The sequence below is a fragment of the Protopterus annectens genome, chromosome 4.part0, assembly GCF_019279795.1.
Source record: "Protopterus annectens isolate FY-2018-M chromosome 4.part0, PAN1.0, whole genome shotgun sequence".
NCBI classification, from domain to species: Eukaryota; Metazoa; Chordata; order Ceratodontiformes; family Protopteridae; genus Protopterus; species Protopterus annectens.
The window spans coordinates 580,447,578-580,470,815 of record NC_056733.1 but is presented as its reverse complement, the minus strand read 5'-3'; the positions used below and the strand labels follow the sequence as shown (position 1 = coordinate 580,470,815).

The following is a 23,238-nucleotide window of genomic DNA, read 5'->3' as shown; positions in this document are numbered from 1 at the left end:
AGCGGCATGGGAGTCCATTACATCGGACCGCTGGGTACTCCGGATTATATCCAGAGGTTACAAGATCCCCTTTCTTCATGTCCCAAAGTTAAAAATTCTCCCCGATGTTCCACCCGATCAGAGGGAGGCCGCTTTAGCAGAAATTGGCCATCTGCTGAGAAAAAGAGCCATCCAGCCCGTCCCCCCAGACCAGATCGGATCAGGGTTCTACTCCAGGTTCTTTTTAGTGCCAAAAAAGACGTGGGACCTAAGACCCATTCTAGACCTGTCCCTGTTGAACCTGTCGGTTCCCAAAGAGAAGTTCCGGATGGTCACTTTGCAATCCATCCTCCCCCTTCTAGGGGAGAATCACTGGATATGCTCTGTAGACCTCAAGGACGTGTACTACCACATTCTAATGGACAGACGATCCAGGAGGTTTCTTCGCTTCTGGCTGGGAGCCAGTCACTACCAGTTCAGGGTCCTTCCCTTTGGTCTCACCACAGCCCCCAGGGTGTTCACCAAAGTATTAGCAGTGGTTGCGGCCCACCTGAGGCTTCAGGGTTTGCAGGTCTTTCCGTACCTAGACGACTGGCTTCTCACCGCCCCAACAAGGCATCTACTCTCTTTGGCAAGAGACTCCTTTCTTCATCTAGCTCCCTGGCTAGGCATCACGGTGAACATAGAAAAGTCCAACCTGGTCCCTACTCAAATAATAGAATTTATAGGAGCCAGGTTAGACATGAGAAATTTAAGAGCCTTTCTCACAACCGACAGAGTTCGGAATCTGCGACTCCAGGTGCGGGCCATCCTTCACTCCAGCTCAACACCTGCGGAATTGATCCTGAGGGCACTAGGGTCTATGGTGGCAGCGAATACTCTTCTTTCTCTCGCCCGCTTGAACATGCGGGTACTTCAATGGACACTTCAGGTGCAATGGTCATTTCTCTCCCTCCCCCTGTATCATCCCATTGCAATCAGCAAGGCTTGCAAGCGGTCTCTCTTGTGGTGGCTCCATTCTCCGGACCTCCACAGGGGCCGCCCCTTTTGTGCATCTCCCCCTCTCGCCATGGTGACCATGGACGCTTCCCGCCTCAGGTGGGGGGGGGGCATTTTGCGGGCTGGACGGTCCAAGGCACGTGGAGCGATTCAGAGACCTCCCTGCATATCAATGTTCTGGAAATGAGGGTGGTGCTCTTGGCGTTGCAAGCACTTCAAGCCCTCCTTCCCCTGGGAACAATTGCGATTCAATCAGACAACATGTCGGTGGTCTGGTACATCAACAAACAGGGGGGAACCAGGTCTTACCTTTTATGTCGAGAAGCCATGAGAGTGTGGGAATGGGCGATCTCCACCAACCGCTTTCTCATCGCAACGCATATTCCGGGTCGGACCAACATCCTAGCGGACAAGCTCAGTCACACCATTCTCTCCCGTGCAGTGGTCTCTCAATTCTCAAGTAGCGAAACGTATCTTCGCACAGTGGGGGACTCCCTGTTGCGATCTCTTTGCTTCTCCCTTAAACGCCAAGTGCGACAGTTTTTTCGCTCTAATCCCCCCTCCAGGGGATTCTCCAAGAGACGCTCTGGTGCATGCTTGGCCTCCCGGTCTTCTTTACGCATACCCCCCTCTACCTCTGATGCTACAAGTACTTCAGAAAGCCTCTCGGTTGGGGTGCAGAATGATCCTCATTGCCCTGTTCTGGCCTCGACAGATCTGGTTCCCTTACCTAAGGTCTCATTCAGTGAATCCACCTTGGATTCTAGATCCCATTCCGGATCTGATATCACACCCGTCGAACCTACCAACTCCGAACCTGGACAACCTGAAGTTGACTGCTTGGCTGCTCCAGTTCCACTCCTAATCAGGACTCCCGGTATCTCGTCCCCAGTTAGGGCCATTCTGGTAGCAGCCCACAAGCCCTCTACCAGAAAAATTTACCGCAGTAAATGGAAGCGGTTCTCCATTTGGGCAGAGTGGCAAGGCTTAGATTCTTTCACGGTTCCCCTTCCTTTGGTTCTAGATTTCCTTACTACTCTCTTTAATGATGGCGCCAGTAGTTCCACGGTCAAATTTCAGCTGGCGGCCATATCTCATTACCATGTTGGACACGATTCAGGGTCTCTTATGTCGGCTAAGTTATGCAAAACCTTCCTAAAAGACACCTTTTTGCTCAGACCCCCTGTCAAAGAAACAGTTCCCCCGTGGGATCTTTCCTTGGTACTTCAGGCCTTGACCGCTCCCCCCTTCGAACCTGCAGCCACAGTCGATCTTAAATTCTTGTCCTTTAAGACTGCTTTTTTGGTAGCCATTACTTCGGCTAAGAGAGTTTCTGAGCTTCAGGCCCTGTCCATAAAACCGCCTTATTTGATTTTTCATCCGGACCGGGTGTGCCTCAGGATCAATCCCTCCTTTCTTCCTAAAGTAGCTTCGGAAGCTAACATTAATCAGTCCATCAACCTCCCTGTTTTCTTCCCTAAGTATCAAAACAAAGGCGAATACAAGCTGCATTCCTTGGATGTTCACAGGCAGCTTCATTTTTACCTTCATAGGACAGCTGGTCATAGGCAATCAAACCAGTTGTTCATTTCTTTTGCCAAATTCAATCTGGGTAAACCAATTTCCAAAGTTTCTTTGTCACGCTGGATTTCTCAATGTATTCTGTTGGCATACCAAGCCTCTGGGAGGCCCGCACCGGAGGGAGTCCATGCTCATTCGACCCGGTCTGTCTCTACTTCAGCGGCCTTTAAGTCTAGGGTTCCTCTGGATGACATTTGTTCAGCAGCCACTTGGGCTTCATCTCATACCTTTATTACTCATTACAAGCTGGACGTCACTTCTAGAGGTAGAGCATCCTTTGGCTCCGCGGTGCTCCGGAATATCCTTCCATGATGGCCACCCAAGATTCAGGTAGCTGGGGACTCTGTCCCACAGATTGCTGACAAATGAATTCTCCTACTTCAGATTTAGAAGTTATGTACTTACCATAACGTTCCTTCTGAGTAGGTGGATTCATTTGTCTGCAACCATCCCACCCTCCTATCCCCCTGGCCTTGTCAGTTTCCTGCATAGTGTGTGTTACCCTTTAGTTAGGGTAGTTGGTGCAGGGCAAACTCGATCTGAGGTCATGTAGGGAGAGCAGGGCATTATGGGTGAGGGGAGGAGCTAGGAGCTCGGATCCATAGCTGGATAAACCATGCCGGTTCGGATCCGATATCGGATCCATACCCACAGGTTGCAGACAAATGAATCCACCTACTCAGATGGAACATTATGGTAAGTACATAACTTCTAATTTAAATCATCAGTAAAGGCTGTTAGTGCAATTTTATTATTAAAAATTTCTGGAATATGATGGTACGTTCTCTGGGTTATGAGTAAAAATAGAGGTTCTATATATAAGCTAAAAAGGTAGGAAGATCCATGTCTGGTCCTATTTAGAATTTTTATTGGATTTGAATTTGTTTTATTAATATATAGAATTGTGTAAGCCCTCTCATATACAGATTTTATTATATTTGTAAATTCTTGTGGTGTATCAAAATAGGGCAGTATAGAAAATAAAAAAAAATAGGTTTACTGTGTCAAAGGCTTTACATGCATCTAAAGCAAGGAACGGCATAGCTAGTGTCTTTATTTTGTTTAGATAGCAAGATATTTGTATCTAAGATTAATGTTTTATTACATGTCTGCCTATCCTTTATGAATCCTGACTGTCCAGGTAATATGTTTGGTAATACTTTTTTCAGTCTGTTTACAGGCAATGCAGCTAGAATTTTTATGTCTAGATTTAAAAGAGAAATTGGTCTGTAGTTTCTAGGGTTTTTGTTATCAAATTTTCCTTTAGGTATAAATATTGCCTTTGAGTTATTTAAATATAGATCTGCAATGCTATATTCTCTCATATAGCTATAGATTTTCAGTAAAAGTTTTGATATTTTTTGCCCAAGGATTTATAAAACTCAGCAGTATAACCATCAGGTTTAGGAGCTTTACGTGTTTTCAGGCTATTTATTACTGGAAGGATTTCTTGTTGAGTGAAGTGAGTTTTAAGCAGATCCTCCTGTCTATGATTTATCTTTGGGAAATTTAGATTCTTTAGGAAAGTATTTCTCTCTAAATCTGTAGTTTTGTATATAAATCTTTGAATGTTTTAATAATTTCTTGATTAGAATTATATTTGTTTCCTTGGTATTCAATTTCTGTTATTGTGGGGGCACTATTGTTAACATTTGTTATCCTCGCCAATAATCTTGAGGGAGTTTGTGGCCATTCTGAGTACCTTGCTAAGGTTTTCATTTCTGTGAGAGAGAATTGTATGCATTATATGTAATTCTTTTTGTAAGTTATTCGTCTGTTCTTCCAGTACTGAGTTTAGGTCTTTTTGGATTGAGCCTTTTATTTTGATTATTTTTTCTTTTAGTTTAGTCTCTTTCTGTTTATATATTTTTTATAGTCTGATGCTTTTTTAATCAAAATGTCCTTAAACCTTGCTTTACTTGCTGCCCATTGAATATCATAGGGAATATCTGTCAGGATTAAGTCCCGACAGAATGTGTCTAATATGTTGTTCATTTCCTGCATTATTTCCTTTTTCTGTAGTACGTTTGGGTTTAGAGGTCAGTGTACACCCCTTGTTTTCAGGCTTAGATCACTAGGTCATCCTGTTTTAATTGTAATCTTTGAGTGGTCCGAAAAAAATAGGTTCTCTAATAGTTTATTTCTGCCTTTGAGAATATTTCCAATATCAGAAAGAAGTCTAATCTAGACCATGATTTATAACATTGGGAGTAGTAAGTGAATTTTATGGTATATGGGTTATTACTCCAGTAGTAGTGCGGGTTGAATAAGTTAAAATCTGTTTTTAGATTGTTTATTGCTATGGAGGCCTGGGTGTTATAAGGTTTGCTTCAACTTGTTCTATCTGTTACTGGGTCATATTGCATTCCAGTCCCCTCCTGTTATATAGTAGTAGTTTGGAAATCAAGTTATAAGTTTCGCACATGGACTATACAGGCTCAAGAATAAAAGTGGGTGCTATAGACTAGAGCTTTGAATTAAAAATAAGCACCATCTTCCATTTATATCATAGTCATGATGTATAATAGTCTCTTTGAATGAGTTTTTAATTATAATTGCAACCCCCTTACTGTTCGTTACATTACCTGATGCTATTATTGTTTTTATCTATTTTTTCTCCCTAATCTTTCTCCCAGTCTTCTTTTAACGTGTTTCTTGTATAAATATAACATTTGCTTCTGATTTAAAAGCTAAGTGGATAAATAATTTTCTTTTCTTTTTTCTTGTATCCCTTTCACATTCCATGAGCCAATTGTCCATATATCCCTTTTTCTTGCTCTTTCCCCTTAATGTTAATTTGTTTTGTTGCCTTCTCCTTGTGTTCATATGAATAAGTTTATCTTTTTTTTTTTTTTTTTTACCATTTGAACAAGTATTTGTCTTCCTGTAGCACTTAACTCTTCCAGCTCTATCCCTGTGCCTACCCACAAAACTACTGTGTCTGGAAGAGGTTAACAGTTTACCAATAACTATGTACATTAAGATTAGCATATCCTGCCTGACTCACCTTTTCTTGACCCACGACTCCGTATTTAAGAGTATCGCCCAAGTCATATAATCTTCATTCTATACTGTATTTAACTTTGATTAACCTTAATGTAATAGTTTATCCTGTTTTTGTACTTTTGTATTTCTTCATTTTTCACCCACGTAAATGTTTGCAATATATTATTTCTAGACCTGCATTTTTCATGTGAATTAGTACGCCAAGAAATAGTAGTCACAAATGATGCCATTCCATACTTCTCATTTAAGATCATTAAATATGTAAACTTTGCTGATTCTTGATCACTACTTGAACTGACTACTTGAAACAACAGTCATAAATCATAAACATTTTGCACGAGTTCGGTATTTGCCATTTCATGTCTCACTATTGACTAACCATTTAAGTACCCTAGGTGTCAAGGTAGACTGGCCAATACAATCTATTTTTAGATGCAACAAAAGAGTAGTAATTGTATTGAGAGGCATTTCATAATAAAACAAATGTAATTGTAGAGGTTTAACAATATTCAAGCAAGTATCAAATCACTTGTTTCCCAGTGCTGTGACAGCAAGATATACATTATCAAGACAGGTGCATTACCTTAAAGATTTGATGCTTATCAAAAAAATTATTTTCCTGACATTTAAATTTAACACGAGACCATTTGCATTTATTAGAAAATACTTCTATCAGCCAGCATGAGGAGTGTAAATATGAAATTACTGTTGTACTACTTTATACAAATGAATTGTGTCATACTTGCCCCTATGAAATTGAGCTCTTGTCATGTTTTCCCTTCTTTCAAGGTTATGTCACAGTTTGGCTCCTTTATTTATTTGGAAGTTCCCAAGTATATAAAAATAGAACATTTCAGATTTTTTTCTTTTTATTTAACCATCAATATTGTACAAGTAGTTTCTAGTACACACTTATAGTATAGCCAACATTTTATAGTCGGTAGAATTTCAGTTTAAAACAAGAGAATTGGTAACACTAATAACATAACACAGTTCACTTGTTTCTTGTATATTTGTAAAAGTAATATTAAGAGAAGCATTTTACCTTTTTTTGTGATGACCGATTTACATTATAATAATATTTCCTATAAAATCTACTGGAGTTACAAGGGTTATGGAGCCTTTACTTTAGCCATATTTAACATCCCATGTGACATAATTGTATAGCTTGCTTCTAAGACAAAAGCCATACACCAGTTATTTTAATTTATGTATTCTATATGACTGTGACTTAGGCCATGCTTCTCAAATATTTGGCAAGAACATACTTTTGCCAACTAAAAAAAACTTGAATGATTGAGCTCTTACCTTATTGTTCTCTTCTGTGTGACAGAATATGCTACGTTACAGCTCTTTCATTAATATGGATCTTCGTACTTCATGCAGCAATGTACATTTTACCTTGCAACAGTTTACTATTTTATTTATTTAATTACTTTATTTATTTTTACCATCTAAGTGATTTTACCAACAGAATAATTTATACCTTCAGAGATCATGTTATGTTACAGAAAAAAGCACTTGTATTGTTTATCAGTCTGAAGCAGTAGTCTGTACCAGGTTGAAAAACTTGGCAAGTTAGTCCACAACTGTTATGTTTTTGTGAACAAGGAACATTTCTCATTTGACAGACTTCATTCTTTATGCTTCTTACCCGATAATTCTTTTCTATCTTTCTGGTTTCGATTATTGTTTCAAAACGTCTGGTTTCTGATCTTAACCGAAGTCTGTTGAAAACAAGATACGTTACTTTTTCTTTTGTCCTCAGGTTATTTAACCATATATTTGACCTCTTTAGCTACAAATAGTCCAGCTCGAAGGAGAAGGAAGAGCTTGGAGTGCTACTTATCAAAATGTCCATGAAGACAAACTGGTTCCTTTTAATATTTAACGTAACACACACTTCATCCCATCAAAAATGTCCATGTAGGCAAACTGGATCCTTTTAATATTTAACATAGAGTAACACACACTTCATCCTGTTTTTGATGCCCCCCTTCATTTAAAGGAACATAATGTCCCATCTGTACTTTTTTATTTTCTTATTTATTTTAAACCTATTCCTTTGCATCATTTCTTACCAATTCCTCCCATTAAGGTTTTTTCAGGTTATAACATCTGGAGGTTCATTGAAGGTTTACATAAACAGTGCTTTTGCTTCTTTGGCCGATTCAATCATGTGGTTAATTAACATCCTTGTGTTGGAAGATTGAAGTATTGGGATACCTTATGTGGAACTTTATTTAACAGCAAAAAAAAAAAAGTCACAGAATGGAGATAATTGTTATCTTTTTTGTTTTATTTGGAAGGGTAAGTCCTGTTCAAATGATCTTTTGTTTCTATTCCACAAAATAGATTTTTTTTCTGTGCTGCCATTAGAATTTTATATATATCTTGATGGTTAAGAAAGTTAACATAAATTTGTCTTGATTTTTCCGAGTTTTGGGCTTTGCAAAGCGCTCACTGTGCTTGTTTCTATCACCATCTCATCAGCTTCTGAGTAATTCTCTGAAAGCGGCTCATGACTTGTTTTACTGTTTCTATTAGTTGTATTTGTTCATATTTTTCTGGGATATCTCAAATTAGTATATAGTTCCTCCTACTTCTTGCCTCCAAATCAAGTTTCTGTTGCATGTTTTCTTTTCTTTTTGAATTTGTTCTATTTTTATTTTGTTTTCGTACACTTAAGCTTCCATTTTTTCTAGTCAGAAAGCTATTTGACTTGGTGTGTTTCCAAACTCTAAAAGTTGGTCTGAAAAGTTTTGAATGGCTACTTGGAGAGGTTGTAATCCAGATTTTAGGTCATTTAGGTAGGGTGTTTGCTCTGATTTAGATTTTGTAGTGTTTCAGGTTCTGTAATTGTTTTGTGATCCTTTGCCTTTTAATTAGTTTCTTTTTCAGGTGTAACCACTTGCAAGTATTTAGTTTTAACTGTTGTGCTTCCATTATTTCAGTTTCGCTCATCATTTTAGTCAGCCCGGCCTCACTTTCTTCTTTCCCTTTCCTTCTGTTTGACTGCATCAGGCCGTTATCACGTATTCATACTGGAGCATTTACTTTAGCCATATTTAAAATCCCATTTGATTTTATTTGCTTAGAAAAAAGTTTATTTGATACTTCTTAGGATATTTGATTTAACTAATCATTGGAGACATTGTTTTGGTCACAGATGTGTTATTTACCAAATAGAAAGTTTTCAAATATTATTTTTCATGGCTTTCATTGGTTTTATTTTTTGTTTCTGCGGAGCCGTTTTGTTAAGGTGCTCACCGGAACGCCACCATCTTAGAACCCCACTACCTGTTTTCTTTTTTTAAGAACCATTGTGAATGTTCCAATTGCTGCATGTGTTTGGTCAGGTACATAGTGAAGGGGGCATTATACTCTATGGGTGGGTCTGATGAGGGCAGAGTACAGTGGCATGATGACCTCTCTGGACCTAAATGCTTATAAGTTGAGCAACATAGAAGGATTATCTTAACACCAGTGACACATGTTGGTCGTAAGCCAGGTTACCATTTTCTTGAGTTCTCAGATCCCTGACTAATTAATCAACTTTTAGGGGTGTTTTATTGATGCCTTAGTTAACTGTGGTGGCCAGCTTCCCAAAATGTGCTGTAATACCTTTCTTTATATTGAGTTTCAAGCCATGGCTTTGTGTTTGTGTTAGAACTTCCTGAAGGGTGTTCTCATCTTGGGTGGATTTAATGACTGATCCCAGTTTGTAGTCATCTTAGATCTTTGTTAGCCAGAGGCCTTTGACATTGGCTTTGACGTCTGCAAAGTAGATGCCAAAGAGGAGTGAGCCTCGCAGACTGCCCTGGGGGTCTCCACTGCTGACTGACCTCTTTGTGAGGGTGACCTTACTGATTCTAACCTCCTGGGTTCTATCAGTGAGACTAGTCTTATTTGCAAAGCAGTAGATAGAATTATCATGGAAATAATCAATGAGGACATAGGAGGCCTCTACACACCGGATCCACCCCAATGTGGCTTTATCAAAGGAAGGTAATACTTACTGAATCTGATGGACTTCTTTGAAGAGGTCTCTGAGACAGTGGATGAGGGGAAATCTAGGCATACTGCCTACCTAGGTCTGGCTAAACCATTTGATAATACCTAGTTCCATAAGTCTGCTGACATTGCCTGAGTGGGGTATTGTAGCATATGCTTTAGCCAGATGTAGTTAGGCAGTATGCACAGATTTCCCCTCATCCATTGTCTTAGAGACCTCTTCAAAGAAGTCCACCAGATTCGGTAGGTATGACCTTCCTTTGATAAAGCCACACTGGGATGGATCCAGTGTCTGAAAGTCTCCTATGGACTCATTGATAATTTCCATGATAATTCTTTCTATTGCTTTGCAAATAAGACTATTCTCACTGATAGAACCCAGGAGGTTAGAATCAGTAAGGCCACCTTCACAAAGAGGTCGGTCAGCAGTGGAGACCCCCAGGGCTCTCTGCTAGGCTCACTCCTCTTTGGCATTTACTTCTCGGACGTCAAAGCCAATGTCAAAGTCCTCTGGCTAACAAAGATCTAGGATGACTACAAACTGGGATGAGTATATCCTGTTTAATTTGTTTACCACCATGGTGGTTTGTTTCTAGAGCTAGAAATATGCTTGCTTCTGGTAGGTGCAGGAACCTCTGTGCAGCTGTTGACATGGCTGTATAGAGGTCTGAGAACAATTCAGCATAGGCTGATGTTCTCGGTTTGGAGGGGCACTGAATTTTGACAAACTATCCTTGCCTTGGAGTAGTTCCTAACTGTTATTAGTTTTAATGGGATTATGGAGTTGATTTTGATTTTGAAGGAGTCCGATTTATGATCAGACTTTAGATTGCTATATACAGAAAATATGATAACATATGTGATTTATGAAAACTACAAAAGTAATACAAAGCTATAGACAGAAAACATAATTATATGACACATATGTAAATAAGAACTTTAATATTAAGGAAAAAAGTGCCAAGTAGAGAATAAAGTACAGAGTAAAAGAATATTAAGAGTACCAAGAAAAGAACTGAAAAATGAACTTAAGGTGCTGAAGAATGATAGCATAGAGGGCAGAGAGGTATGACTTGGTGTACCTATAAAGTTTTATAGGTTGCTGGAAAGGCTTACATGCATCTATATATGTAGTAATGTATTTATATTTAGGTTAGCCCTACTAGAAATTGCCCGTTTTCAGAGAGAATGCATGAACATCTTTTTTCTTATTTTTTTATTAGACAAAAATGTTTTTGGAGAAATTATCTTAGAGCCTTTTGTAACAAATTATATTTACAAATAACTTTTTTATTCTTAACTAGAAGGTAATGGTTGAAGACTTGACATGTTAGTACATAGAGGGTATACTGTTTTAATCACATTTGAATTTTATTTTTGAAGAAAGTAACACAGCAGTTTGTATTGTATTAATTTATTCAGAGAGTGGTAGGTGCATGTTGGGAATAGAGGCGGTATGGTGCAAAGGTTGGAGAAAGAATAGATTATGTTTAGGTCATAGAAATGTATTAAATGGTAGAAAGCAGAGTGACAGCTTTAGGAATGAGTAAGTAGACATGGAGTGAAGGCTGTGAATAAGAGCAGAAATTCTAAGTCATGTTATTCAAAGTAAGGGATGTAAGCAAATGTGACATCAGTGGAAACTTAAGTATACTTACGAGATATGATCAAATAGGATTTATACAGTTTTTTGAAAGCAAGTTAAGTTAGCGTTTTCTCTTATTTGGGGTGGAAGTGTTGCAAGGTATATGTTGTTTACTCCAAAAGTAAAAATCCAAATGGAAAGCACAAACTGCCAATGTAAACGTGAACACAAATAACCTAAGAAAAACACTGTGCTATGATGGCAGTCTGCACAAGAAACACTTTAAAAAGCCAGAGTAAGCACTTTCATGTACAGATCTAAAAATTGTGAAGAAGTCTATTTTGTCTACAGAACTGCATGCATGTAACACGCTGGTAAAAATATAACTGTCGTACTTCGGCTATGTAATTTTTTAATTTTTGGTCTTTCTTAAATCTTGACCATCATGCCTGTATTTATAAATGCATTGTTTCCTTTAGTACCTATAAGTGACTCCTGTGGGGATCAAAACCATTATTGATATTCTCATTTTAACTTCAGAATAATAATCATTTTAATATAAAATAATGTTTAGCCAAACTTAATTCTTACTATGTTTTTTAATAGATAACTAGTGGAGATGAACGACTCTACCCATCACCAACTTCATATATCCATGAAAATTATTTGCAGCTGTTTGAATTTGTGGGGAAGATGTTGGGAAAGGCTGTTTATGAAGTAAGTTGTGAAACTGCATTCATAATATTCTGAAAAACTGAGTAAAAATTAAGCGTTGCTCCTGTTTTATATTTGTTGGATTGATTAGGTCAGTTCTCATTAAAATATGATAATTTAAACCTGGTCTATAACACATGGATAAAAACTACAGAATGTGTAACCTACCCTAAGATTGTGTTACTTTGTAAATGTGTATATTAAGTAATGTGATGCAAGGGCAATATCCCCTTCCTCCATATTGGGGTATGTGTGGTGCTTGCTCCCATATAAAATATTTGTATAGTTTTTTTTAACCGATTCAGAGGATCTTGTTTGAATTATCAGGTTTTGATAAGAATGGACTCATTTATGTACTGTAACCTTTTCCTTATGTGTACTTAGGCAGTAGATAGCACTGTGTGTTCATTGTTTGAAATTAAAAGACTGATTCAGAAGTATCTCAGTGGATATAAGGGCTTATTTAGTTAAAAGGGAATTAAAAAAAAAAAAACTTCAATGGTATTATTCTGTACCGTCTAGATTGCTCCAGTGGTTGTTATAAATAATGTAGATATTTTTAGCATTATACTTTGTGGGCTTTTCTGAACTGTAAAGGAAATCTCTTAAAGGATTTGCCATTCCGTACTGGGATTTTCATTTCATAATTAGATTAAATCTTTGTGACCATTCTGTGCACAACAGATTAGTTACTGCAGAAAGCATTACAAAAGAGATAAGAAAATCAAGGCTTTCAGTTGCTCAGATGTTCTCATCTGATCAAACATGTTCTCTTTAAGCATAAGTAACATGTCAACATTTTCTGAATCTGATTAGTTTTAAAATAACAGTCTTGTAAATCTTTTTATTCTCAGTGCTACATATCAAATGTACAAAACCACTACATGCATGGTTTCTTGTTGGATGCTAACTTAGAGTCTCTTAGATTATTTCTGATAGGAAGTATAGTAGGAGGTAGTAGTGTGTGGTCTGTGTACTATAAGGAGCAAGATGCTTATGATACGAGTGTGTAACCCAGAGATTTAAGGCTCTGAGATGTTACCAAGCATAATTTTGTAGTCCTGGAATTCATGCACTCAGCCTTTGCTGTATATGGCATAGGTGTGAGCAAATCATTTAATCAAAACAGTGTTCTTGGTTGCCAAAAAGAGGCTGTTGTGCCTCATGGGTCCTACCTGGTTAGAAGACGCATAAAGTATATTATGTGCCATAAAAAGGTAAAAAAACTAGTGTTGTGGGGCAGGGCGAAAAAAAAAAGAAAACTCGGATTCAGACCTAGAAGGCACTGGATGGCAATAAAAGAAAGTCTTGTTTGAGTAGTGATGTCATAGTACTCTGTGGAATGCTTGTCAGGAAGACGTTATGGACAGTCTTAGCATATTTGCAAACGTGTAGGCTTTTTATTTTGAGGATATGTCTGTTTTTTAAACACCTTTATTAAGTTACCTGTTAAGACATAGGCAAACATACATTAGCAGAACAGAAATCAACCATTTTAACATTTCTTTATATTTAAATACAGTATACATCACATATATTTTCCTTGCTACTATCAGTCCAATATTACAAAAATTGCTAAATTCCTGCCTTCCCTGAAACCTCACTGCTCTTCCTGAACATTATTATGCATGTATTGTTCCCACAGTTTCCATTTATTTCCATGAAATGTGCTCCTTCCCTTTTCTAAAGATCCATCTTCCAGCTATGTTATCTGTTTTATAATATTCAATACTCCAAACGCAGTTGATGTAGACTTTGATTTCCATTTTCTAGTAAGTTATTTTTTAGAAGCCAACAGAATTAAAGTTAATAAGGCCTTACTATGTCCAGGCAATTCAGATCCTTTATCCATCTCAAAAGAACCACTTTTTGCTTACAGCCATTTGCTCACCCAGTGTTTCTGACTGAGTACTCTGCAGGGAATTTTTAAAAGCTGCCAACTCATTACATTCCCTAAACATGAGTTCCTAGTTACCTCTTTCTTCTCCATCACAGCTCCAACATTTGCTGTCCACCTGAGGAAAAATTATTTGAAGTCTGCTTGAGAAGTAAAAATATATGTGCCAACTCTTCCAAGCAAAGATCATAAACATTCTGGACTTGGTTGCATACTTGGAAGCCATACATATGTCTTCCCATTGTTTTCTTGTAAATTGCTTTTCCTGTCTCTCTTCCCAATCTTATTTAACCCCCTCTGATTAATTCTTATAGTTGTCATGCAATATTTTATTTCCCCTACTAACTATCCCTTTTTTAACAGCTGCATCTGTTCTAGATTTAATTAAAACTCTACCAGAGCAGGTCTTTCAGTTAAAATTCCCCTATCCCATTCTCTTTCCCTTTATTCTGAGATCAAGCCTTGGTAAGTAGGGAAGGCAGTCTCTAGCCTCTCTGGCTTGCAGTTCAAATGTTTTCTTGGCTTTATCCTAGTCTTTACATTTCCTACTTGAGTTATTTGCTCCCAGTAGCTTGGGACATTTGCCATGTTTCTCCAGTAATTTCCAGCCCCCTCTTGCCAATTTTTCTATACCCCTGCTTGCTCCTTTTTGCATTCTCGTATTGGCTTAGTTCTTGGAATACTTCTGCTACTTTATATAGTATTCTATATGGTTTATCATATTTCTTGAACTTCCTTCTTGCGTCATCGTCATCCCTTTTTCCACTTTGAATTAAAACCTTCTGCTTGTGTTATGTATATGAGCCTTAACTGTGTAGCACTAAAATACCCCTTAAAATCAGGTAAACCTAAACCACCTTATGATGTTGAAAGGATCAACGTATCACACTTAACTCTTGCCCTCCCAGATAAATTCCTTCAATTTATTTATTATTACCCACAACTTCTTCTCAGGTTGATTAAACTATGCCCGACTAGTATACAAGACAAAAGGAACTAAAAACATTTTCACTGCTTTTATCTTACTTTCCATATCTAGGAATAAGAGTTTCCAGTTTTTCAGTTTTTGTATTAGCTTTTGTTTAGTCTCTTCCCTCATATCCTTAGCTGCAGTAACAGAAGCCTTTTTAATACATACTTCTAAATACTTCATCTTATCATGTTCCCTTAAATATGGGTATTGCTGAACCAATGCATGTGTGGGTACATAATTTACGGCTATAACCTTTATTTTATCTTCATTAGTTTCATATCCCGAAAAGACATGAAACTATCTCAAAATGTCCCGCAACATTGAGGTGTCCTTTTCTGGATTTATTGGTACAAAATAATGTCATCTGCAAATAAAGCCAACATTTCTTGATTGCCATACCAATTATATCCTTGTATTTCTGAGTCTCTTATTTTCTTTGCCAGTAGCTCTAAATATAAAGTAAATAAAGAAGAAAGAGGACACGCCTGCCTGGTTCCTTTGTTCAAACACAGCTTATCTGAGAGAAATTCTCTCACTTTAATTCTTTCCTCCGATCCTTCATATATCCTTTTAAAGTTATGATTTATGAAAATGCAACTGCTTCTAGTACCCTACTCATAAAATCCCAGTTTACTCTATCAAATGCTTTCTCTGCATCAAGAGCAACCAACAATAGAAGTGTTTTCTTACACTCTACTCCTGTCTGGATCATCATTGTTCAGTTAATGTTTTCAGATGTTTTCCTTCCCTCCATAAAACCACATAGATCCATATCTGTCTATTTTGACAGCACTTATGCCATTATTTCAGCTAGTATAGACATAAACACTTTATAATTGTGGTTTAAAATTGAAATTAATCTATAAGTAGCTGGTTCTGAAGGGTCTTTCCATCTTTAGGTAATATAGCCACAGCTTTCTTTCAAGATGTTTCTGCTACCCCTCCTTTTAGAATAGTGTTAAACAACATCTTCCTGATCTGTATCACTTTCCTGATGGTTGATTAAACACTGTTTTTATTGCATCACCTCCTATCTTAACTGTTAGTTGTTGAGCTTTGTCTATCTCTAACCTTGTTATATAATTAAGTCTTCCATAAATATTTCCGTTTGTACTCTTTCTTGATTTCCACATTTCTCTACTTAAATAAATTTTCTTAAAATTTCTGGAATACCTCTAAAACCTTTACAGAATCTCTGGTTATTTTTCTTGTTATAGTTTCCCTAAGTCTGGCAACAACCCTTTGTGTTCTGTTGCCTAAGTCATTGTGCTAAAAGTTTTTGTGATATGTAGTTATCAGAAAATAGTTCCTTAACTGCAGTCTTTCTAAAGTCATGCATATTTACGAGATACTCCTTTATATTCTCTTTAGCACTCTGCATTTGCTCCTCCTCTTGAAGTTCTTCGTGTTTCACTGTTGCAGTCATAACACTTGGGTTATCTGCCTGCAGGTAGCCCTCAGTCGGCCCAAATACCAGAGTCCTGGATTTCTGTGTCGGATGTTGTCGCCTCTTCCATGACGTCAGGTCGTCAGGGGTATAAAACATGCAGCCGACGCCATTACATCAGTTTTTCTTGCTGAGAAGGAGCCCGAAGCAGAAGCAGTTTGCAAGTGCCGGTCAGCCGCTACCTGAAATTTTCATTTTTTTCGAGTTTCAGACCTGAAGTCTTCTAAAGCTAAGTACCCCATTGGGGATTCTTGCTCTAACCGATGTCAGAAAAAATAAAAAATGGTCTTGCCTGTGGAAAGCAAATACCTCACAGAGATTTTCATTCTTACTGCGTCACTTGTTTAGGCCCAGACCACAACGTCCCTAGCTGTCGGTTTTGTACCTTGTTTAGCGCCCGAACCACTATTCGTCGGGCTATTTTTGTAGCTAAAGTCTTTTGCTCTCCATGTTGTTCATGTTCACTGTTGCAGTCACATTTGGGTTATCTGCTTGCAGTTGCCCTCAGTCTGTTCCATTATCAAAGACTTGGGTCCTGCGTCGGTTGCCATCTCATCTTCCATGACATCAGGTAGTCAGGGGTGTAAAGCATGCAACCAATGCCATTACATCAGTCTTTCTTGCCATGCAGTGCCCGAAGCAGAAGCAGTTTGCAAGTGCCCATCAGACGACTCCTGAAATTTTCATTTTCGAGTTTCAGAACCGAAGTCTTCAACTAAAGCTAAGTACCCCGCTGGGGAAACTTTTTCTTGCTCTAAACCGATGTCAGTAAAAGTCAATAATTGTATTTCTTGTGGAAAGCAAATACCTCATAAAGATTTTCGTTCGTACTGTATTCCTTGCCTAGGCCCTGACCACGATGTACTTTGCTGTCAGTTTTGTGCCTTATTTAAAGCACAAACTATTCGTCATCGGTATATTTTCGCTTCTAAATATTTTGGTGCTCAGTTCAATTATCCAGATATGTCTTCGGTAAGCTGCCCGACTACCGACATTATGAAAAAACGCAAAGATAAAGACAGTGACAGGCCGCCTAGGTCCAAAGCTGCCGATGACGCTTCTCTTAAGCTAGTCGCCAGTTCGCCGGTACTCAGTGAGGCGCTTTTGCAGCCCCTGATACCCGCTACTTAAGATTCGCAGACCTCTACTGAGACCCATTCGGAGTCCAGTATGTCGCGAGATGCTTCAACTGTGGAACTGCGGATGCCTCTACCTTGGATGGGTCCGGAGCCGCTGTGCAGGCACCGGCTTCTGAGGGTGTATTCAGGCCTACTGACTTGCATATTAAACCGATGCCATCTTCTTCTTCAAGGCCTAAAACTCAAACCATGCCTAGGAAACAGATGCCCAGACCGCATGGTCAGGCCTCTATGCCTAAAATCAAATGATAAGAATGGCTGAAGACCTTTCCTTTAATCAGGGGAAGCCATCCTTCCCCCTCTAAGAAACCTAGGACTGAGTTTGCTTATGATACTTCTGACCAGGATTCTAAACTTTCTGTCTCCTCTGATGACCAGGATCTACCCTTCTCTACCTATGAGGATTCTGATGCAGAGGACTCTATTCCCTCTGCTTCTCTCCCAGAGGATTTTTCTTTTGGTGAAACCTTGCATACTCTTAGGGAGCATTTTCACTGGGAAAGCCAGGATTACTCTGATTCTAAAAAAGAGGCTTAGAGATTTCTTACTCCTGCCCCAACACAGGCCTTTAGCTATCCCTCCTGTGCTGGACATTGTTGACTATGTCTTTTCGGAATCTAGCTTGGCCCCTGACTCTCTACCTCCTGCTCCAAGAAAACCTGATAGATATTACAGGGTTCCTGATTCTCACAAGTTCGTTTTTAAAAACCCTACTGCGGATCCTTAGACCATTTCACAGGGACCCAAGGGCATTAAGGCTACTACTGCCAAACATCCTACCCCCTCTGATAGAGATTCCAGGGCCCTGGATAGATGGGATAAGAAGGTATACACCTCTGCAACCTTGGCCATCAGGGTCTTAAATTGCCAGCTTCATATGTTAAAGTATCAGCAGCATATTATTGGATTGCTTAAACAGAAAATGATGCTGATTCTTGACTGTGCTGAAAATAAAGAATTACAGGATTTAATGCATTCTGCTGAACAGGTTGGAAAACATACTTTGCAATGTGGCTTTGATTCACTAGAGGCGTCTTGCAGGGCTGCTGTCACTGGGTCTGTACTTAAAAGGCATGCTTGGCTTAAGGAGCAATCTTTGCCTGATCATGTTAAAACTAAATTGCTGGATGCTCCCTTAAATCAGGCCACCTGTTTGGCAACAAAGCAGAAGAAGTTCTTAAAAAGATGGAGGAAAAATCTAAATCTATGCAAACTGTTAAAGATTTCATACAAGTGCAGCCTCCAAGATTTAGTAGGCATTGGCCCTCAAAATAATTGGTCCTTTCCTGCCTCTTCCAGGCCTTCCCAGTTCAAACCCAGAACCAGCAGAACAACCAGGCTTCAGTACCAGGGTATGCACAGAACTAAGCAGAGAGGGGCTCCCACTTTCAAATTAGGGAGTAGTAAGACTCCCCCCTAGGGTAAGCTGTCTCAGTGCCTTAACTTTAAAATTTCCAAGCACTTCTCAACTGACTGCTCCTTTAGGGGGAAAGATTGCTCTGCAAGCAAAAAACTGGGAACTCATTACCCAGGACAAATGGGTTTTAAGCATAGTTTCCCATGGATACAGATTTCACTTTCACATGTTGTCAACCCCAAACAGTTGGCCAGATCTTACCCCCAAATCAGTGGGCAGAGGCTCAAAAGCAAATACTCTCTCTCTTAAGATTAAAGGCTATCCAGACTGTACCAGAAGAGGAAAACTGACAAGGTTTCTACTCAAGACTTTTCCTGGTACCCAGAAAAGAGAACTCATGGCATCCTATCATGGACCTTTCTATTCTAAACACCTTTTTGGTGATTCCAAAATTCAAGATGCTAACTCTTCAGTTGCTTCCCAAGATAGGCATAATGCCTGGTTGGCAACACTGGATTTAAAGGAAGCCTACCTGCACATCCCAATCAGGGAATCTTGCAGAAGATACCTGTGCTTCAAAGCAGGCTGCATGCACTATCAGTTCTCTGCACTGCCCTTTGGCTTATCTACGCTTATCTACTGTGCCCAGGGTATTCACAAAGTGCCTAGCAACAGTCATTGCTTTTTGCAGGCAAAGAAATATTCAAATATACTCATACCTGGATGATTGTCTAATTCAGGCAGAAAGCCAGGACATACTTTTGAATCTTCTGGCATTTGTACAAAAGGTGCTAACTTGTCTGGGGTACACCATGAATGAAAAGAAATCACAGCTGGTACCCTGTCAACAAATTATATTCCTGGGAGCAAGCTTGAACTCAGCTTCCCAGATGGCTTTCCTCACGCCAGTGAAACAAACTCATTTGACAACTTGCTTCCAAACTAGTGGCCACAAAACCCTGCTATCTGCAAGGCAAATACTGCAAGCCTTGGGGTTCATGGCCTCGTGCATTCTACTAATTCCATATGCAAGACTGCATATGAGGAAACTACAATGGTATCTAAAAAGGCTATGGTGTCAACATTCTCAGGATCTAGAAGCAATGATTCCAATCATACCTTGCCTATGGTTAGAATTCCTTTGGTGGGCAGAGGCCTGTCACCAAAACAAAGGACTACCATTCACTCTACCCCCCTGCCGCCCAAACCCTAACAACAGATGCATCAGACTATGGATGGGGGGCTCACCTGGCAGGGAAGTGTATTCAGGGCAAATGGAACCCAAGTCAAATGCACCTGCATATCATTCAAAAAGAAATTTTAGCTGTAAAGAATGCTGTGACAGCCTTCAAGGACCACATTCTTCCAGGACAGTTAATGGTAAAGATGGACAACACCACTGTTATGTGGTACATAAACAAGCAGGGGGGTACCCATTCCTGTCCCTTCTGAAGACTAGCCATGGCTCTGTGGAACACAGCCTTGAGCTACCAAGTGCATCTACAGGCTCAATTCCTGCCAGGAAAACTAAATACACTGGCAGACGAACTAAGCAGAAATCTCATGGACCCACACGAGTGGAAACTGGAAACAAAGACTTTCAACATGTTGATAAACAAATGGGGGAGCCCAGATATAGACCTGTTTGCCTCCCCCCAGAACTACCAGTTGGACAAATTCTGCACAAGGACTCCCCGCAAGCAATCTTGGAAAGTGGATGCTTTGTCCTTCAGCTGGAAAAACCTGTCAGTTTATGCCTTTCCTACTCTGCCTCTCCTCTCCAAAGTACTACTAAAGATCAAACAGGACAAACCAAGGATAATACTGATTGCACCAGACTGGCCACACCAACACTGGTACCCCCTCTTATGCAGTGCGTCACAGCTAGCCTCATGGCACCTGCCTCAGACCCCTACCCTGCTGTCACAGCAGGAGAGCCAGATTCTGCACCCCCTGTTTCAAACCCGGACCTGGCAGCCTGGCTAATTACCTAATGTCTCCATTACCATCCCTCAGTAACCAAGTGTTGGATGTCATTTTGGAGGCAAGGAGGCCTAGTACTAGAAAATCTTATGCTGAAAAATGAAAAAGATTCTGTGCCTGGAATCAAATTCAAGGGATGGCCACAGCAGCGCCCAGTTTACCTCAGATTCTTCAATACTTTACTGAAATGCTTCACAAGAGCCTTTACTTTTCCTCCATCAAAATTCAAGCCTCAGCCATTTCAGCTCATTACAACACAAAACCACCCCTCTTTTCTCACCCACTGCTCAAGCAATTCCTCAGAGGGCCAAAAACCTAAGACCATCCAGAAAAGCCCCAACTCCAGCCTGGGACCTTAACTTTATATTGGAAAAACTCACTCTGCCTCCTTTTGAGCCAGCTGCAAGTACAGAGTTAAAATTCCTTAATTGGAAAACAGCTTTCTTTTTAGCAGTCACTTCAGCAAGAAGGGTATTTGAATTACAGGCCCTTGTGGCAGTGGAGCCTTTCATCATCTTTCATGTGGACAGGGTGTCCCTCAGGACCAGTCCCTCCTTCATGCCCAAAGTGGTATCCAGTGTGGCTCTTAATCCATTTATTTGCCAACCTTCTTTTTATTCCACAGAACATAGGGGAATGGATACCGCACTCCTTAGGTGTGCACAGACAACTTAGATTTTACTTGGACAGGACTAAACTTCAAAGGAAATCTGAACAACTGCTGGTGGCATTTGCTGCAGGGGCAGAGGGGAAGGCCATTTCAAAGCAAACCATTTCTAAATGGATAGGCCATTGCATTAATTTCTGATATAAACACCATGGGAAACGTATCCCACAGGGGATTAGACCCCATTCAACCAGGGCTGCATCTACCTCTACAACCTTTCTCAGAGGTGTCCCTACCACAGACATCCTAGAAGCTGCTACCTGGAGTTCTGTATATACTTTCACCAAGCATTACCATTTGCCAATTTTCTCTAAATCCAGAGTTGGCTTTGCCACTGCAGTTTTGCTGGGCCTTATAGCTGGTCCTAATGCTATCTAAATTCCTCCTCCCATCCTTAGGTTTGGGAATCTACCTAAATGTGATGACTGCAACAGTTTGTTTGTTTGTGTCTTTCGGCTTTTCCCGGTTAGGGGTCGCCACAGCGGAACTGTGGTCTGCTAATGATTGGCAGTAGAGTTTTACGTGCTGGCTGGCCGCTGGGCCTAATGCACAACCTTCAATGAAGGAACACCCATTCACTGATGTTGCCACACAGAAGACGCTCTAGCTGAGAATCGAACGGGCAACGTTTAACTGTGAGGTGACAACGCTACCGCAGCACCACCAAACATGAATATAGTACAGTTGTGTACACTTACCATAAATGTAGATGTTCGAGTGTATTCACTGTTGCAGTCCTGGATACCTCCCTCCAGCTCCCTGATTTATTTTGGCTATACCTCAACACTCCTTTACTATGCTTAAAAGCTTTTTGGTATATTTGCTTTTTTGTTGGATGTATAACCTTGTGTGTATGTGTGTGTGTATATATATATATATATATATATATATATATATATATATATATATATATATAAAAAATGTGTGTGTGTGTGTGTGTGTGTATTTAATTGCTTCCCATTAGGGGGGCACCTGACATCTGGGGCAAGAAAAACTGATGTAATGGCATCGGCTGCATGTTTTATACCCCTGACTACCTGACGTCACGGAAGATGAGACAGCAACCAACGCAGGACCCAAGACTTTGATAATCAGGCCGACTGAGGGCTACTGCAAGCAGATAACCCAAATGTGATGACTGCAACACTGAATACACTCAAACATCTACATTTATGGTAAGTGTACACAACTGTACTTTCTCCGTATTCTGAAATGGCTTCGGTAAGCCATCCGACTACCGATCTTCCGAAAAAGCGCAAAGACAGAGGTAGACCGCATAGGTCAAAAACTGCCGCCGAAGCTTCCGTTAAGCTTGTCGCCAGTTCGCCGGTACTCATTGAGGCTTCTTTGCAGCCCCTGATGCCCGCTTCTACAGATTCGCAGGCCTCTGCTGAGACCCATTCAGAGCCCGGTATGCCACAAGATGCTTCTTCGACTATGGAACCTGTGGATGTCTACCTTGGATGGGTCCGGAGCCGCTGTGCAGGCAACGGCTTCTGAGGGTGCATTCTGACCTACTGATATTCATATTAAACCGACTACTTCATTTCCTACTAAAACGTCCAAATTTCTCTGACCCAGAGTTCACACTATGCCTAGAAAACCAGCGTCCAAAGCACATGCTCATCCTCCTATGCCACAGAAACAAATGCTTAGAATGGCTGAAGACCTTATTACTCTAATTAGAGGAAGCCAGCCTTCCCCTGCCAAAAAAATTGAATTTCCTTCTGATTTTACAGACTAGGAGTCTGATGACTCTGACCCTTCTGATTACCAGGACATACCCTTATCTACCTATGAGGATTGAGATGCAGAGGAATCCATTCCCTCTGCCTCCCCTCCAGAGGATTTCTCTTTTGGTGAAACTTTGCATACCTTAAGAGAGCATCTCTGCTGG

The 23,238-nt window shown here is 39.8% G+C and overlaps 1 protein-coding gene across 2 annotated transcripts in view; it reads left to right on the top strand.

Annotated features, from left to right (window-relative positions):
- Positions 1-23,238, top strand: part of UBE3B (ubiquitin protein ligase E3B) — a 2,006,489-nt gene that overhangs the window by 1,350,966 nt on the left and 632,285 nt on the right. For both annotated transcript variants that reach the window (XM_044068510.1, XM_044068511.1), the window contains exon 21: positions 11,771-11,881. In XM_044068510.1, the coding sequence (XP_043924445.1) occupies positions 11,771-11,881 (111 nt within the window). The remainder of the gene's footprint in view (positions 1-11,770; positions 11,882-23,238) is intronic.